Source organism: Photinus pyralis, unplaced genomic scaffold, assembly GCF_008802855.1.
Source record: "Photinus pyralis isolate 1611_PpyrPB1 unplaced genomic scaffold, Ppyr1.3 Ppyr1.4_LG6, whole genome shotgun sequence".
Classification (NCBI taxonomy): Eukaryota; Metazoa; Arthropoda; class Insecta; order Coleoptera; family Lampyridae; genus Photinus; species Photinus pyralis.
Window position 1 is genome coordinate 5,188,216 of NW_022170663.1, and position 17,648 is coordinate 5,205,863.

Below are 17,648 nucleotides of genomic sequence, written 5' to 3' on the forward strand. Positions count from 1 at the left end.
AGACCATATGGTCACAGCTCGGGTCAAAATGGATTAAGTTCAGGGCCAAGGCAAAAGTTAAATTCCTGATGGCCAGACTCACGATAAAAAAAACTGCATCAAAACAAAAATCGAAATCACAATAACATCTATACCAAAAATTAGGCCCGGAGCCGTATGATTCAGGAACAGAATCAGAAACAGCTAGAGAAAAATCAGAATCACTTTAACAATAAAAATCGTAACCAAAACCATGATTTACATTAGTTGTTCTGACAAACATCGAAATCACAATAACATCCATAACAAAAATTAGGTACGGAGCCATATGATTCGGGAACAGAATCAGAAACAGCTAGAGAAGAATCAACAAATCTAGATCAGAATTATAATCCGAACCACTGTCATAGTACAATCAGACCTAAAACCAGAATCGGAATCACTTTAACAATGAAAAGCATAACCAAAATCACGATTTACGTTAAGATCAGGATCAAGGTCCATCTTAGAATGAACAGTCAACGCCGAGTCAACGTAATAAAAACGCTTCTTCCGAATGCGATTCTGATGTTGACAATGATGATGCTTGTGATGATTTTGACTGATCATGATTTTGATTCTGATTCAAAATTGAATGTGGATTATGATCCTGATATTTTGATTATAATTTTCTGACATTAAGATTATGGTAGTGAGTCAGTTCGCCGAACATATGGTTTTCGCCTCTTATTGTGAATCTATTTTGAATTTGGATCATGATTATTGTGATTCCAATTGGGATACTGATTCAGGATTCTATGTCTGATGGCCCTAATTCTGAATTTATTCCTGATCTAATTTTGGCTTTGGCTTTATAATTTTGACATTTACCTGAGCCTTGGTCCTCCATATCAACGTTGATCTTTACGTAAGTTTTGATTCTGATTTTGCTGTTGATATTAGGTATAAATTTGGCTCTCACACTAAACATGACGATGAATATGATTATGATTCTATAGATGTAAATCTGATTGTGGATTTGAGGTGGATCTAAAGTTGGATCATATTTCGATTTTGATCGTAACTCAGAGATTCTGATTCTGAGAATCTTCAGAATCTAAATCAGAATGACAATCAAAATTATGATTCGGATTAGAATCAAGAGTAGCATCAAAATCATGGTTCAAATCGAGACCATATGGTCACAGCTCGGGTCAATATGGATTAAGTTCAGGGCCAAGGAAAAAGTTAAATTCCTGATCAGAATCACAATCATCACCAGGGCCAGACTCACGATAAAAAAACTGCATCAATACAAAAATCGAAATCACAATAACATCTATACCAAAAATTAGGCCCGGAGCCGTATGATTCAGGAACAGAATCAGAAACAGCTAGAGAAGAATCAGAAACACTTTAACAATAAAAATCGTGACCAAAACCATGATTTACATTAGTTGTTCTGATCCTAATCCCTATATTATAATTCTGATTGACAGTGAGTGTGGTTATGATTATGACCGATCGTGATTCTAATTCGAAATTGGATTGTGATTCTGATTCAAAATTGAATGTGGAACCAGAATCTGCCAAATCCATTTGGCGTTTACTGTTCTTATCTTGCTACACCCAGAGCTACACTAAAAGCACGATTCGCAATGCAAAAGCAGCTTTTCTGTTTGAGACTACGCCACACTTGCCACAGTTGGCGGAATATTTACATTCTCTTCAAAATGGGGTTAGCAGATTCCCGATCGCTCTCCAGAATGGACATTTGGCATCTTCAGCATCATACCCAACTGTAGAAGGTATTTTGGGTTGAAAAGAAAATCAGAAGATAGATTTTATTACCCGAGGGACCGTAGAATAATCGCAGCTACGCCATGCTTTTTAGCGCATTTTTAAGAATTAAAAAAAATGTGCTATTGTTTGCGTTTTGTACGTCCGTTCGTCTGTCCGGACCCACTTCTGCCGTTTCGAACTACTTCTAGTCTAGGGAATGGCCATCAAATTTCGCTGACTAAAGGGGGGCCCCCCACGAATTATTTCCTGAGATGCTGTTTTTGAAAGTAAAACGTGCATTAGTGGTGCCAAGTTAACACATGTTCTATCCTTCATGGTATTCTAATGAAAGGTCTCATCGAAATAAATTGGTTTGTACAAGCTATAACTTTCTTGTGCGACTCTTTTTCGAGATCAGTGAGCGACGGGGCCTGAGGGGGGGGTTAAAATTAATTTGATCTCTCATTGTATTAAAGGTCTCAACGAAAGGAACCGTTTCCTACCAACTACTGCCCTTCTTTCTGTCCTCTTATCAAAGTACGTGGTGGAGAGGCCCGGGAGGGGGGGTGGTTGGAGTGGAACTAGTTTTACCCTTCATGGTACTCTAATGAAAGGTCTCAACGAAAGGAATTAATTTCTACCAACCATAGCCCTCCTCCTCACCCTCTTATCGTAATCGGGCATATTCCCTTATACCTCAAGAACGGATTTTCGGATTAATTTTCAATATTAGGCAGTAATTATCTTTGACGGCAACGTATTTGAGCCACGGGAGATTTGTATTACCATTGCTTACTATAAACAAATAAAAAAAAGATAAAATGAAAAATACAAATTCCCTCATAGTCGTAGCCGGTGCTGATGAATTTGGGAGCTTCTTTACTGTATTTCTATTGGAAAATGTAACTTACTCGTAACGACGAGAACGACGGACTTCTCGGTCTTTCCCGCGATGTTCTCCGCAACGCACTTGTACTCCCCAGCGTGGCCAGTTTCGAGCTTTTGTATAATGAGGCGACCATCATCGTCGACCCTTACGCTACCCGTGTCAGAAACCTACAACTTGACGATAGCATCACGCTCGCTAGTTACAAAATAACTTACAGTGTGTCCCGCCGGATTAAGCCAGTACTTCTTGGCGCGCGGCTGACTTTTCGGTTCCAGACAGGTGAGCTGAAAGACGCCCGCCTCGGGAAGGACCACTTTTCCGTCCTCGAAACCCGACGGCTCGAAACTTCTGTCGGTGAACGGATCGATAACTGAAATTCAAGAGTTGATCGGCGGAAAATTGCGCTTATTTGCATACAGGCCAGCTTTAATTCGGCGGTGTAGCTTTGCGGAACCTCCGTGGAGTCGCCCTTGATTCCGACACAGTTGTACATCCCCTGATCCGACTCCTGCACGTGATTTATCTCAAGCGATCCGTTCGTGTGCAGCGTCACTCTGCGGGAAACTCGGCGGTCATTTAAATCTCGACACCGATAATTACCTAGTGTTACTCTCCAGAGGACCGACGTCCTTAAAGTACCACTCCAGGCCATCGGCGTTGTCGTACGAGCAGTCGAACATGACGGCGCCTCCCTTCGTCGCCAATTGATTGCTCGGAACCGTTTTAATTAACGCGGTTTGATCCCCTGTAAATATCTTTCTTAATTTCGCGCGCGCTACAAAAGTTGGCGAATACCTGCGACGGATAAAGCAAAATTCTTAACGCTGTGTTGGATTCCGGCCTCATTACGTGCGATGCATCGGTAGATTCCGTTATCAGAGGGATTTGCGGATTTTATATGAAGCTTCCTCTTTTTTATTTCGAGCCGTTGCGACTTCGTTAATCGATCTGCATTGCTGCGGAAATAGAAAATTAGTCTTGCAACCGAAAGAAGCTTATAGAGAGGTTTTTTCTAGAGCTTCCCCCTACCTACCTATAGCTCTAACGGGGAAAAAAGTTCAATTTACTGAAATTAAATTAAGAGTTGGCGGGCACGTACCGAAACCATTCAACGTGTATATCCCCAGTTGCGTCCAGATGACATCGGAGGATGACCTCTGTTCCGGACGTGATGTACGATGCCGATTCGGGAGAATGAAGTTGCACGGACGCTTCGCCAATCCCTGTGAACAAGATATAAAAAACGTCACAATTTATGGATAGATCATATCTCTCTAATTACGCCTCCGTCTCGTTTCGATTTAATCAAAATAAACAATTGTGGAAATTGAAAGGAGGGTACTTATGCAATTTTTCTTTGAAAGCAATTGCCAAAGGACAATTTACGAAATAATAATAATAATAATAATCACAGTCAAAATCATATAATCAGCACGAATGCAGCACTAGTAACAAGTTCTCAGGAACAAAATCATGAGTGTCATAATCAAGTCACGATCACGAATCAATCAAAATCGTGATCAGCATGACCCAAAATCAATGTTGGCATCAAGCTCAGGATCAAGGTACCAACATCTGAAAATGAATCAGAATATTACGGTTAGGGAAAATGTCATCATCAGAATCACATTCTGATTCAAAACATAAGCAATAATCAGGGTCATCCAACAATACGGTAAGAAACAAAGTGATGTCTAGTATCAGAAGCAAATTACAAAGGTTACGTATTCCTTTTATCTTTACATCTATTGCATCCACATCTAGTAATTATATGATCGTGTTAGATTATTTGCCAAATTAACGGCATTCCAGTCCAGCAAGGGTATTGTCATTTGTAAATTATCATTCGAAATACAAATTGCCCTTTTATAGGTCTACTGATCATACTTTCAATTAAAAGCAAAATTCCATTCTGTTTTCTACGTAAATATGTTGGTTTTCAATTTACAGTATCCTTTTAGTCCTAGTGCTGGGTTTAACTACGAACCCGCAATATGAATTTCTGACCGATTTACGTGTTTTTATTTATATTTAGATACGGTATCTTCTCTTAGGGATGACGTTCACTGCGGGTATGCAGAATTAGACGGTCTAATAAATATTATAGCGATGCGTGGCTGGGATGTATTTGGAAACATCGACACTACATTGTTAATCTATATTTAAATTTATTGCAGCATATTTTCTTTCTTGTGCAGGAATAGATTACTGTTTATTTACAGGATGCTTCATTTGGGGGACGAGTGACGTACGTTAGGTCGTTGATTGTTACATATTGCACTTGGCATTGAGAATTAATTACTTTATACGGTTTTGCCACGACATGTTCCTTTGTTTTGTTGTAATGTGATACTTAACCTTATGCTCCTATTTATTTGAACCGGGTGATTACGATTATTTATATTTGGCAGGGTGACTTGTTTCGAATATGTATACTATGCTATATTTGATACCGATATTTAATCTCGATTTGACGTAGCAGAGGCTGGCTAAAGTTCAGAACTGACATACGCAGAGATATATGTTTTATGTACTGTTCTTTTCCCGGCTTCACTTGCGCAGAGATCTGCTAAAAGCGTACGGCGTGTTCCCGTTGTGCCCTTTGTTTTTTGTATCCATTGGGGTATCCTTCCTGTATGAAATACTCTTCTGAGAGGTCAACTCCTAGCGTTTTCATACAATGCTGACATGTCATGACCAGAGCAACTAAAGATTATTCGGTGTGGGATTTGGACTGGCCATCCAATAACAAAACTTATTATGTAAATTTATTGTAATGTTTTAATGATTGGTTTTTTTTTGTTATGTGTGTCGAATATTAAAGGAATTCCAGAGGTGTCTATGATTCGACATTATAGCAATTTACTTAACAACCATCCTAATATGCATTCATGTCATTACAGACAACTAATTTTGCTATAAAATTTAATATTAATTTGTTGGCTGGTTTTTTCTTGGTCAGTTCCTTTTTTCCCAGCCTTTTGTCATATTTGTACTCGGCGAACTACCATTTTCTAAATTTAATCTTGCAATGCGAATTTTTTCTCCGTTTTTAAAGCATTTACTTGTTTTATTTGCATGCCTTACTTAATCCTCACTCCGACAGGCAACACATATCTTGTAGCGACTCTTAAAACACAACGTAGTAAGTGGTCTTTTGGTGGTGGTGGTGGTATTTTGTTATTCAGATTAGGTAGCTTTTTCTAGACGATCATGTGCCATGGGGTTCAGTTAGTTTGGGAGGGAAAATTTTGAATTTAAATCTTGAGTTGTGCAGTCTCTCTGAGCTGGCCTGGATACACCACAACGTCATCGTGAAATTCAACTGTCATTTGCCACGTGGGTCAGATCTCGGAAAGTAGATTTATTTATTAGGTCAACAATAACCTCATTTTTTTCGTATCTTGTTTCATTTGGTTATAAATCCGGAGGTCGGGTGTTCGAACCTTGGTTGAGGTGAATTTTTCATCTGTGGCGGAGATGGAAATTACCTTAGACCAGTTCCGAGCATTCTACCGGCTACTCCGAATTAGGTTTTCCTGCAGTTTTCCTAATTGGTAAGGTAAATACCGGACTAGTAGATATAGACCTTCTGCAGAGGCACCTCTAAATAGCATTATGCGGGTCACTCTGTAATTGGGCGCATGCCTGTTGAGGGCCCAAAACAAGAGAGGGATAATAAAATAAATAAAAATAAATTTTCAAGGTCAACGTCCCCTTTTTTGTGGCGCCATATTTTATTCTCAAACTGGTCAAAGTCCACTTTCAATTTAATCTGAAGTCAATGACCCTGTTTTTATGGTGTAATGTTCCAAGGTTGCCTCATTTTATCTCCCAAGGTCATTAAAGGTCAATTGCATTCATTTTCAAGGTCATTTTTGTGGTGCCAATTTATTTTCAAGGTTATCAAAGTTCAATAAACAATAATCAGAACTATAGTTTATAGTTTAGAATGAGACCTGGCTCAGTTCAAGGTCGCTCTCCACCTGGTGGCAAAGGTGAAAAGTACGTCAAGGTGAAATTCAACTGTCACATGCCACGCGACTCAGATCTTAGAAAGTAGAGATAAAAGAGAAACTAAAGGGCATTCGTTTTCAAGGCCATTTTTACGGTATCACACTTTGCCCCCAAAGTCATTAAAGATCGATGACCACACTTCATTCTTAAGGTCATCAGTAACCTCATTTTTTTCGTATCTGATTTCATTTTCAAGGTCAACGTCCCGTTTCTTGTGGTGCCATATTTCATTCTCAAACTGATAAAAGTCCCTTTTGAAATTAATCTGAGGTCAATGACCCTGTTTTTATGGTGCAATGTTTCAAGGTTGCCACATGTTATCTCCCAAGGTCGTTAAAGGTCAATTGCATTCATTTTCAAGGTCATTTTTGTGGTGCCAATTTATTTTCAAGGTTATCGAAGTTCAATGACCTTCAATTTTGTGCCGTATTATACATGTACGCAGACGCTCTTATAACCTACTATTGTGTCCTTGCACTCACCTACAGTTTACTTAACGATCAAATGGGGCCATTGACCTGAGACGACCTTAAAAATAAAACTTGACGCCTCAAAAAAAAAAATGGGGGCACCGACCCCTGACGACCTTGAAAACGCAATATAGCACCGCAGGAATGAGATCATAATGAACATAAATCATGGCACTATAAACAAGGTTTTGTGACCTCTGATGAATCTGACAATGAAGGATAAATTGAGGTCATTGAACCTTGAAAATGAAATATAATAGGTACCACAAAAAACGGTACCTTGAAAATAAAATATGATAAAAATGAGGTCATTGAACTTTGATAACTGACAATTAAAACAGAAGAGACAACAAAAATGGGGTCATCCATCTTTAATAACCTTGGAAGTGACATCGATCGGGTCGTTGACATTTGGTAACCTTGAAAGTGAAATATGATCACCCAAAAACGGGAGCCACTGACCTTTGCTGACCTTGCAAACGAATGCCCTTTAGTTTCACCTTGACTTACTTTCCAAGGTCACAGACATGTGAAAGGTGACTTAATCTTCACCTGACCTACTTCCCACGGTCACTACCAGGTGACGAAAGACCTTGAACTGAGCTAGGATCGCTCCTGTAACACTACTATCCGTCATAGTCAAATTTATAACCAGGTTCTGAACGCAAGACAAATCTAAATTTTTGGTCCCTTTTTTCGAAATAAAACTCAGATCACAATTACAAGTCAGTAATCAATTAGGATGCTCATAGCGCAGTATAATACAGTTCAAAATCACAATGATAACCGCATTCAAAATTAGATCCATTGTGACAGTTGGTGCTAGTTAGACTATCATAATCAGAATAAAAATCAAGATAAGAATTGATTTCATTTTCAAGGTTTTCCTTGTAGTGCCATATTTCGTTCTCAAGCTGATCAAAATCCCTTTTCAAATTATATGACCCTGTTTTTATGGTGTAATGTTTCAAGGTTGTCACATTTTATCTCCCAAGGTCATTAAAGGTCAATCGCGCGCGTTTCAAGGTCATTTTTGTGGTGTCAATATATTTTCAAGGTTATAAAGTTCAATGACCTTCAATTTTGTGGTGTATTATAGGCAGACGGTCTTTGTAACCTAATAATGTGTCCTTGCACTCACCTATAGTTCACTTAACAATCAAATGGAGTCATTGATCTGAGACGACCTTAAAGGTAAAATTTGACGCCTAAACAAAAAAAATGGAGGCACTGATCCCTGATGACCTTGAAAACGCAATATGGCACCATCCATTCACAAACCTGATCCAAAATTATATTCAGAATTAGAATAGGATTTAAATGACCCAACATCGAAACACGGCAACATAATCATAATGATCAGAATTGATAATGATATGATATCAATACCCACAATAAGGTCAAGGTCGGAGTTAAGGTTAGGGCTAAGGTCAGAACTATATATCAGTGCCAGAACATTTAGATACATAACCATAATCGTGATCAGAGTGAACCAGAATCAGTATTAGGTGAAGGTGAAGATCAGAATCGACGTCAGAAACAAAATAAAATTAATTAGAATCAGGATCAAGGTCGCGCTCAAGTTCCGAAGGATCAAAAGAAACAAAAGGGTCAATGGTATTAAAGGGATCAAAGGGATGAATTGAATCAAAGATCAAGAAGATCAAAAGGATCCAAGGGATAAAAAAATTAAAAGGGGTCAAAAGAATCGAAGGAAAGAAATCAAATGGCTCGAAGAAATTAAGAAGCTCAAAAGATCCAAAGGACCCGAATGATCAGAGAAATCAAACAGATTAAAATAGCCAAAAGGATAATAAGGGCCAAAGAATCAACAGGGTTAATGGGATTATGGGGATCAAAAGGAGCAAAAGAATCAAAAGGATAAAAATGGTCAAGATGGTCAGGAGCACCAAAAAGGCAAAAAAACGTCAAAAGGAACAAAAGAACCAAAAAAGTCAATAGGGAATTATAAGGATGAAAGAGATCAAATTCATCAATTGGCCAAAAGCACTAAAACAGTTAAAAGGGTCAAAATGATCAAAAGGGCCAAATGGTCAAGATGGTCAGGAGCACCAAAAAGGCAAAAAACGTCAAAAGGAACAAAAGAACCAAAAAAGTCAATAGGGAATTATAAGGATAAAAGAGATCAAATTCATCAATTGGCCAAAAGCACCAAAACAGTTAAAAGGGTCAAAATTATCAAAAGGGCCAAGATGATCAAAGGAACTGATCAAAGGGGATAAAGAATTCAAAAGGAATCGCACAAATATGTCACAATAAGAACAATAAATCTGATCTAGAATCGTGTTCAGTATTAGTCATACAGCAAGAGTTTGAATCACAGTAAAATTAGGATCAAAATCGCGTATTAGAATCATAATCAAAATCAATCTATGTCAATGCCCTCGTCGACATCGACATCAAAATCTGAATAGAGCTCCAAATCATGGCCCTATGGAAACTTAGAATTTAGATCAGGATCAAGATCAAGGAACAAGCTCATTGCGACCTCTGAGTCATTGTTACAATCAAGGAAGAATCGGAATCAGAATCACGTCACAATAAGAATAATGAATCTGATCTTGAATCACGTTCAGTATCAGTCATAGAGCAAGAATTTGCGTCAGTCAAAATTAGGATCAAAATTGAATATCAATCTTGCGTCAATGCCAGTGTCGACATCGAATCAAAATATGGATAAAGCCGAGGGGTAAACCGCTAGCAAAAATTTGTACACCAAATACCTTTTCCTGAAAAAACTCCCTTTAATTCCTTTTAATTCCTTAATTCCTCCTAATTTCCTATTAATACCTTAATTATAGCCAGGAACTCCTCAAAACATTTTTATTTCTTATTAATACCTTAATAATGCTCTCAATTCTCCACAATTTTTTTATTTCCTACCTACATTATTGCTCTGAATTCCCCACAATTCTTACAACAGCTCCATTCTCTATAATTGGGCCTACAAAGCCGCAGGACGGGTGTTCGAACCTGGGCTGAGGTAAGAATTTTTCATTTGTATCAGAGATAGGAATTTCCTTAGATCAGTTTCAAGCATTCTGCCGGCTACTCCGAATTAGGTTTTCTTGCAGTTTCCCTAGTTCGTAAGGTAAATATACAGGAGTAGTATAGAACAACTTTAAAGCATTATGCGGGTCACTCTGTAACTGTGCGCAAGCCTGTTGAGGGCCCGGAACAAGAGAGGGGCAATAAACAAACAAAACAGATAAAAAAATAGACTAATACCTACCTTTATAACTTTACTAAAATTATGTATTGAACTTCTTGATTTCTCCGTACTAACATAAACGTTTTAAAATATAAATTTATTTTTGGTTCATAGTGAAGCGAATGGTGAAGTTTAAAAAATATGAATTCCATAAAAAAATATTAATTTATTCAGTACGTAATGTTATTACCAAAACGAACAAAAAATACTTAATCCAAGACAGAGTAATAAAAAAATTTAAATACAAACAAGCATCTTTAATAAAATCTTATACCAAATATTATACCGGCACGGCACAATTTACAGCTAGTATGCACCGAGGTATGCACTAAACCAGTCACTGACGTAAAACGATGCGTCATTTTAATTCTGATGTATATTAGCGCATGCGCAAACTTATTTATTTCCTCTTTTTCCTTTTAATTCCTTTTAATTCCCCACTTAATACCTCATAATACCTTTAATTTCCTCGGTAATTCTCAAAATACCTATTAATTCCTTTTAATACCTTCGAAATACCCTAATTCCCTCTTAATTCTCCCCAACTTGTACACCATTTCCTCCAGCGGTTTACCCCTCGGATAAAGCTCCAAATTATGGACCTAGAAAAGCTTAGAATTAGGGTTCAGATTAAGAATCAGATCCGGACTGAAAATCACAGTCACACACCGAAAGAGTCACAAATCCTAAGTCAAGGTCAAACTCAAAATGCTTAAACCTAAAATGATGATCAGAATAACGATCAAGGTAAAGATCGGAATCACAATTAAAACTACATCATAACCATAGTCGGCGAGTGAAACAAAATCGAAAAAAGAACTAGAATCAGGAACGTGTCTGAGTTAGTTATATGCAGATTCATCAGGACCACCAGCCTCAAAATCTGCTTCGTCAAAGATAAGTATGAAAAATCAAGGAGAGCTCAGGATCATATGCCTCGGATGAAGGTTAGAACGAACAATGGTCGGAATCAAGAAGAGAATCAGAGTCATAGCCGTCGGCAGAATTATAATCCAATCCACAGCCGTATTAAGAGTCAATCGTAATCAATTCAGCATCAGAATTGTAATCAGAAATGGCGTCAAGAATTAGTTAAGTATATCCAGAGTAACAACCAAAATCAGGAATCATGGTTCAAGGGTCAATGCAAAAATCAAATTCTGAATCAGATCCACGGCCGCACTCACAGCGAAAATCGTTAAGTCGAGGCCAATGCTAAAAGCAAGAACATCAAAATATGATTAAAAACAAGATTGAGGAACAAAATCACAGACCATCACAATCAAGATCGAACTCGAGGGGAGAATCACAGCATCCAGATTCGAATGCCAATTGGCACAGAACCATTGTAACAAGGAGAACCACAAGCTAAAGTCAGATTCAATATTGAGTTTCGGATCGGAATCAGACAAATTTTCAATTATTCACCACCTTTCGAGAGGAAACATATAGCCCAGAACCAAATTTTGTCAATTTTTTTAAAAATTAAATAGACACAGATGCCAGACAGATGCGTCATGCGACTCAATGCGCACACCCCCTTTTACTTTATATAAATAAAAAGGCCATTCGTTTTTATAAGCCGATCTTAAAAGCTGAAAGGCCACTGCCTATTGGAGGGATGCGATCCTCTCTACGGAATCGACGTGAAATTTCGTCGACTTATTTAGTCTGGCCCGTTCGAAAGGTAAACTCTCCGAAAGTTGGTTGTACAAACAGAGGTAAAGAAAAGATCGTTTAGGCCGTCAAAGGGTTGCCGACTGGGGGTTGTAAATGACTAAAATGGAACTTAGCGTCGATGATATGTTTACAGAAACGTTAGGAGAGACGCTAAAAGTTTACGTTAAAGGGTATACCTACGTGTTAACGACGAGGCGATAAAAGAATGGGAAGCCTTCACTTTCAAGTTTGTTATGGTTATCGTTCTTATTTTCAGCTTTTATGACACCCGGTGTTTGTTTATGTTTGTTTTGTATTCGTTTTTTAACGCCGCGCCGTGCACTCGAAGCGATTTTTCAATTTCGAACGGCTTCCTCGAGTGCGATTAAATCTTTTCAAGTGGTATCCCCGGCTGTCGGTCAAATCAATGGGGGTTGATTTGGACGAGTGGTTTACATAGAGTAATGCTTTTAATGCCGGTCTAGGTCGTACTTTCGAGGGGCGAGGACGTGCGATTTTAATTCGGTCTATAGCAATTTACTGATTAATTTGATTGATTTGGAAAGGCAATCGATGTCAATTTGATTTAGTTGCGTGTCTCTACATAATTGAGACGTTCGGTTAGATTCATCTAACCCTTTTATTTTGGGGAAAAGCTTTTCGAACAGGTAGGTAATTGAAAGCACCCCAACGGTGCAGATCCTTAGTGCTTTTACAACCAGTATCCGCAGGAGTGACGGTTTACAAGAAATTACACCCTTGCCCAACCTCAAATTTTATTTTTAAACATTTTTATTAATTTTTAGCGCATTTCCACAAAAATAAAAAAACATGCGCTATTGTGGCCACTTTGTCCGTCCGTCCGTCCGTCCGCTCGTTCGTTGAGACGCTACTAGTTCTTTATCGTAAGAGCTATTGTTCTACTTTTTTTGCTATTTGGTTCGTTATGGTGTCGAGGCTTGCACCAAGGAAGGAATTTTTTTTGCGTTTATTACTAAAAAATTATCAAAGTCCTCGTGTGAGATCGAAGGGACTTCAGCGCATTTTTGTGTGCAGATCAGTATTTTAATAGCCAGTGTTGACTCCACCATCAATAAAAGATCTTGTCGAAGGCTGCCACATTCCCTTTGACGGTACCCACTTCCGACGCCCCGTTCACCCGCAATTCGGGATTTTAGATTTGACTCCACCATCAGGGGGATCGTTTCGGGGGCTACCACATTCCCTTTGTTGGTACCCGGACTTCCGATGCCCCGTTCACCCCAAATTCGGGTTTGAAGTGAAAACACTTCACCACCAGTTAGATCTTGTCGGAGGCTACCACATTTCCTTTTTCGGTGCATGCTTATAATATTACACCCACATTTTGGTGGATTTCGCCAAAAACCTTCCATAAGATAAGTAGTACTTAATTTTTAGGCACTTCTCATTGCTCGAGCTTCTATTGGCGACACGAGAAAGAGAGACCGATGCGAGATTTACAAAACGTTAAAACGCGTGACAAAATTCGCAACGGAACGTAAAAGGCGCCCGAATTTGACTACCTCTCGAAGACGCGCGCGCGCCTTGCAAATGGTCGTTAATTTCGCCCCTAGGACAAAAAACAAAATTCCGCCACGTAGGAGTTTTGCGCGTTTACATCTTTCCGACGACACCATTTTGATAAAAATCGAACCAAAACTGTAGTAGAAGATAGGAAAAAACTGAAAAACCTTCACGTCAGTAAACTACGCTCGAGGATGACGCCCAGATGTCGCCAACCCCACATAATGTAGCCCTGTCCCTAAGGTTGACAAATTACACGGCCTTGTAGATACACGTACACCCGTTGCCTTTCTACAAAAGTTTTTCTATGCGCCCACATTTTCTGCCAGCCAGCCAGCCAGCCAGCTAGCCAAAGTGAGATTTAAAGCTACTTTTTACAATTAAATTTGCAAAAATGCGCTAAAAAGTTATTGCAAAACAAGTACAACAATTGTGCACAACCCTTGTGCAGGTAATAAGGCGCATCTTTTTTAAACACTCCTACGAAATTTCGTCCATAAATAAGAAAGTTGGCACTGCACAACCTACACAAAACAAAATTTGGAAAATGACGCTACATTTGCTTTTATTCCAAGTGGCTATGTATCAAATTTTATTTAAATGCCCAATGGTTATATTTCTGCCAAACGTCACAATCGCCCTTTGTAGGTACTTTCCTTTGACAATTCACTCTTAAGATATAAGGAATTATAACCAATCACGACAAGGAACCGAGGAGGAAGACTATGAGATTAATTCCTTTCGTCGAGACCTTTCATTATAGTACCATGAAGGATAAAACTAGTTCCACCCCACCCCTCCCCCCCCTTCCCCCCTCCCCGTACTTTGATAAGAGGACAGAAAGAAGGACAGTAATTTGTTGAAAACGGTTCCTTTCGTTGAGACCTTTAATTAGCATACAATGAGAGATCAAATTAATTTTTAACCCCCTCTCCCCTCCCCTCCTCACTCACTGATGCCGAAAAAGAGCCGCACGGGAAAGTTATAATTTGTACAAACCAATTTATTTCGATTAGAATACCATGAAGGGTAGAACATGTGTTTACCCCCCCCACCCCATTTTTAAAGTTTAACTTAGCACCACTAAAGGCATGCGTATGCAAAATCTGAGACCAATTGGTTGTCGTATGTAAAAATTATGCACGTTTTACTTTCAAAAACAGCATCTCAGGAAATAATTCGTGAGAGGGGGGGGGGGGGCTTTTAGACAGCGAAATTTGATGACCGTCTGGCACACCTTCAAGGTATAGGCTACCTACTGCAAATAGCACATTTTTTTTTATTGTTAAAAAATGCGCTAAAAACCAAAAAAGCGTTTTTTACATGTTCCATAATTACACTTTTGCCGCTTATTAACGATCCTAGAGATCGTTTATAATTTTGTATTGCTGTCTGTCGTCGGTCTGTTGGTCTATCCGTCTGTTCCTTTGTTTGCCTGTTCATCTATCTGGCCGTGTGAACGATAACTTTTTTTAGAAATGTCCGATCGCTTTTACATCTCCGTTAGTTATGAACTGAATTGCATGAAATTCAATATGGGCATAATGCCAAAAGTTGAGTCGAACCGATTCAAAATTCACAGTGCCCTTTTCGCATCTCGACCATTTATAAACCGAATTGCAAACTTTTTTATTTATAAAAGTATTTCAATGAAATTTGATACATAGGCACTTGGAATAAAGAAAAATCAAACGCCAGTTTCAAAATTTGGTTTTGCGCATGCGCAGTGCCAACTTTTTTATTTATGAAAGCATTTAAATGAAATTTGATACATAGGCGCTTGGAACAAAGGAAAATCTAACGAATTTAGGTTTGCGCATGCGCAGTTCCAACTTCCTTATTTAGAAGAGCATTGAAATGAAATTCTGAAACTGAAATTGAAGTAGCAGGTCAGAGTGGAAATGCGCTTTATGTAATCGTTTTTAACTTGTTTTATCGAGCTATGAAATTAAACTCGAAAATTCTTACAAGTTCTGAAGAAATGGTACGGGGATTACCATCCGATTAGAAATTAATTAATATCTGTCTGTCTCTCTATCAATTATTATCTATTTTATCATTATACATTTTCCATTATCTAAAGTAACAGGCTTCTGGATCAGTAGTTCGATGTGCATTTTACGGTTATGTGTAGAACTTTTCCTGTACCTAGTCAACTTATGTCATCTGTCTTTTAAAGACAGCACTAGATAAAATTTAACTTCAAAATGTTGCCGTCACAGATGTCACCGCTCCGCTACCTGTATTGGCATGTAACAAAGATGGGAGCGGGGGGGGGGGGGGGGGGCTCCTAATGGAACTCTGAGATTGACGAAGGGCAGTAAGCGAACCAAATCCAAGTCATGGTGGAACAGCTAGCGCCGAGGACTGCATGGCCAAAGGAGAGCTTGGTCGTTTGTCAGCGAACTCTGAATACTGGGCACGTTCCAGTTTCAATTGCCCACCCCACATATAAAGCGGTTCCAAGAATTAATAGCTGCTGAACACAACCCAGGCTAGGGTTGTCAAACAAGTCAACCAAGAGTGCTTCCGCACCTCCAAAGAAAACCTTCCGGGGTGCCTTACAGGGCATCAAAGTGGGGACCCCACATTTGAATACCATCCCCGATGAGAAGTAGGAATTATTAAAAGTCAACATCATCGAAGCGATAGGAGAGACAAAGGCCCGTTTTTACGAATCAGTTGCCAAGTTGCTCTCCTGTATGGGCATGGCGACGGTCCAATGGTTGAGAAACCACGTTGCAATCACTAAACCGTGGGAGGGAGCTCAACTTAGACTTCGGGAGGAAAAGGATCTTCCAAAGCCTCACGTGTTCATGGCTCACTTTCAGAGAGTGGCGTAAGAGTTGACCGACCACATTTTAAAATGGTTACAACTAAAATGCAGGCATCATCGTGATGCCCTGAAAAGAAATCCATCGCAACCGCAGTAATGGTCTGCACAGTCGAGCATACGTTGGTCAGTTACCTAGACAAGCATCAGATTTCTGCAGGGACTCTGATTTACGAAAAGGGCAACAATTAACCCATGGCAGCGAAACTAACAGCCTTTCCTCTTTCAGAGTTCATAGCAAAAGATCTAGTGGCTATGGTGATGGAAGCGCCAATGAGCACCGGTGTTACCCAAATAGTGTGAGCTAACACTTGTAACAAAGGAACAGACAAGTATAAATTGTGCACAACTCTTGTGCAGATAAAGCGCATTTTTTAACCGAAATAGCTTTTGTTTTGACATCACCAATGGAAATATTTCTTGCAGGCGTCTCAATCGCCCTTTGTGAGTACTTACTTTGATAAGAGGACAGAAAGAAGGGCAGTAGTTGGTAGAAAACGGTTCCTTATTTCGTTGAGATCTTTAATTAGAATACAATGAGAGATAACATTATTTTTTTAATTTTAACCCCCCCCCCCCCTCTCAGGCCCGGTCGCTCACTGATCTCGAAAAAGACTCGCACGGGAAAGTTATAGTTTGTACATACCAATTCATTTCGATGAGACCTTTCATTAGAATACCATGAAGGGTAGAGCATGTGTTAACCCCCCCCCCCCCACTATTTTCTAACGTTTAACTTGGCACCACTTAAGGCATGCGTATGCAAAATCTGAGACCAATTGGTCGTATGTAAAAGTTATGCACGTTTTACTTTCAAAAACAGCATCTCAGGAAATAATTCGTGGGGGGGGGCCTTTTAGACAGCGAAATTTGATGGCCATCTGGCACCCCTTCAAGGGTTAGGCTACCTACTGCAAAAAATTCCAGAACTCTAGGACCATTCCACCAGAAGTAGTTCAAAACGGCAGAAGTGGGTCCGGACAGACGGACTGACGGACGGACAAAACGCAAACAATAGCACATTTTTTTAATCCTTAAAAAATTCGCTAAAAATCGCTGGAATCGGTGTTTTTCTTGAAGTTATATATGGTACGGCCCTCCCTTAAAAAGAGTCCCTCTCCAAGAAAAATTGAAAACTGGATCGCTTTTGGGGTGATGCTGTATAATCCTTTTGTGACAGAATATTGTCCTCTCCTCAGACGTGAAGAAGCACATGAAATACCTCAAACAAGTGTTTACGCGACTCGAACAATTTAAATTTCG

General features: G+C 39.2%; 1 protein-coding gene across 1 annotated transcript in view; it reads right to left on the minus strand.

Moving 5' to 3' along the window:
- The window catches only part of LOC116174745 (tyrosine-protein kinase-like otk), a 71,847-nt gene that overhangs the window by 12,687 nt on the left and 41,512 nt on the right, over positions 1 to 17,648 (minus strand). Inside the window, exons 4-9 of the mRNA XM_031492719.1 lie at positions 3,729 to 3,852; positions 3,425 to 3,585; positions 3,230 to 3,374; positions 3,047 to 3,183; positions 2,845 to 2,999; positions 2,652 to 2,796 (exon numbers count right to left, since the gene is read on the minus strand). Of these exons, the coding sequence (XP_031348579.1) occupies positions 2,652 to 2,796; positions 2,845 to 2,999; positions 3,047 to 3,183; positions 3,230 to 3,374; positions 3,425 to 3,585; positions 3,729 to 3,852 (867 nt within the window). The remainder of the gene's footprint in view (positions 1 to 2,651; positions 2,797 to 2,844; positions 3,000 to 3,046; positions 3,184 to 3,229; positions 3,375 to 3,424; positions 3,586 to 3,728; positions 3,853 to 17,648) is intronic.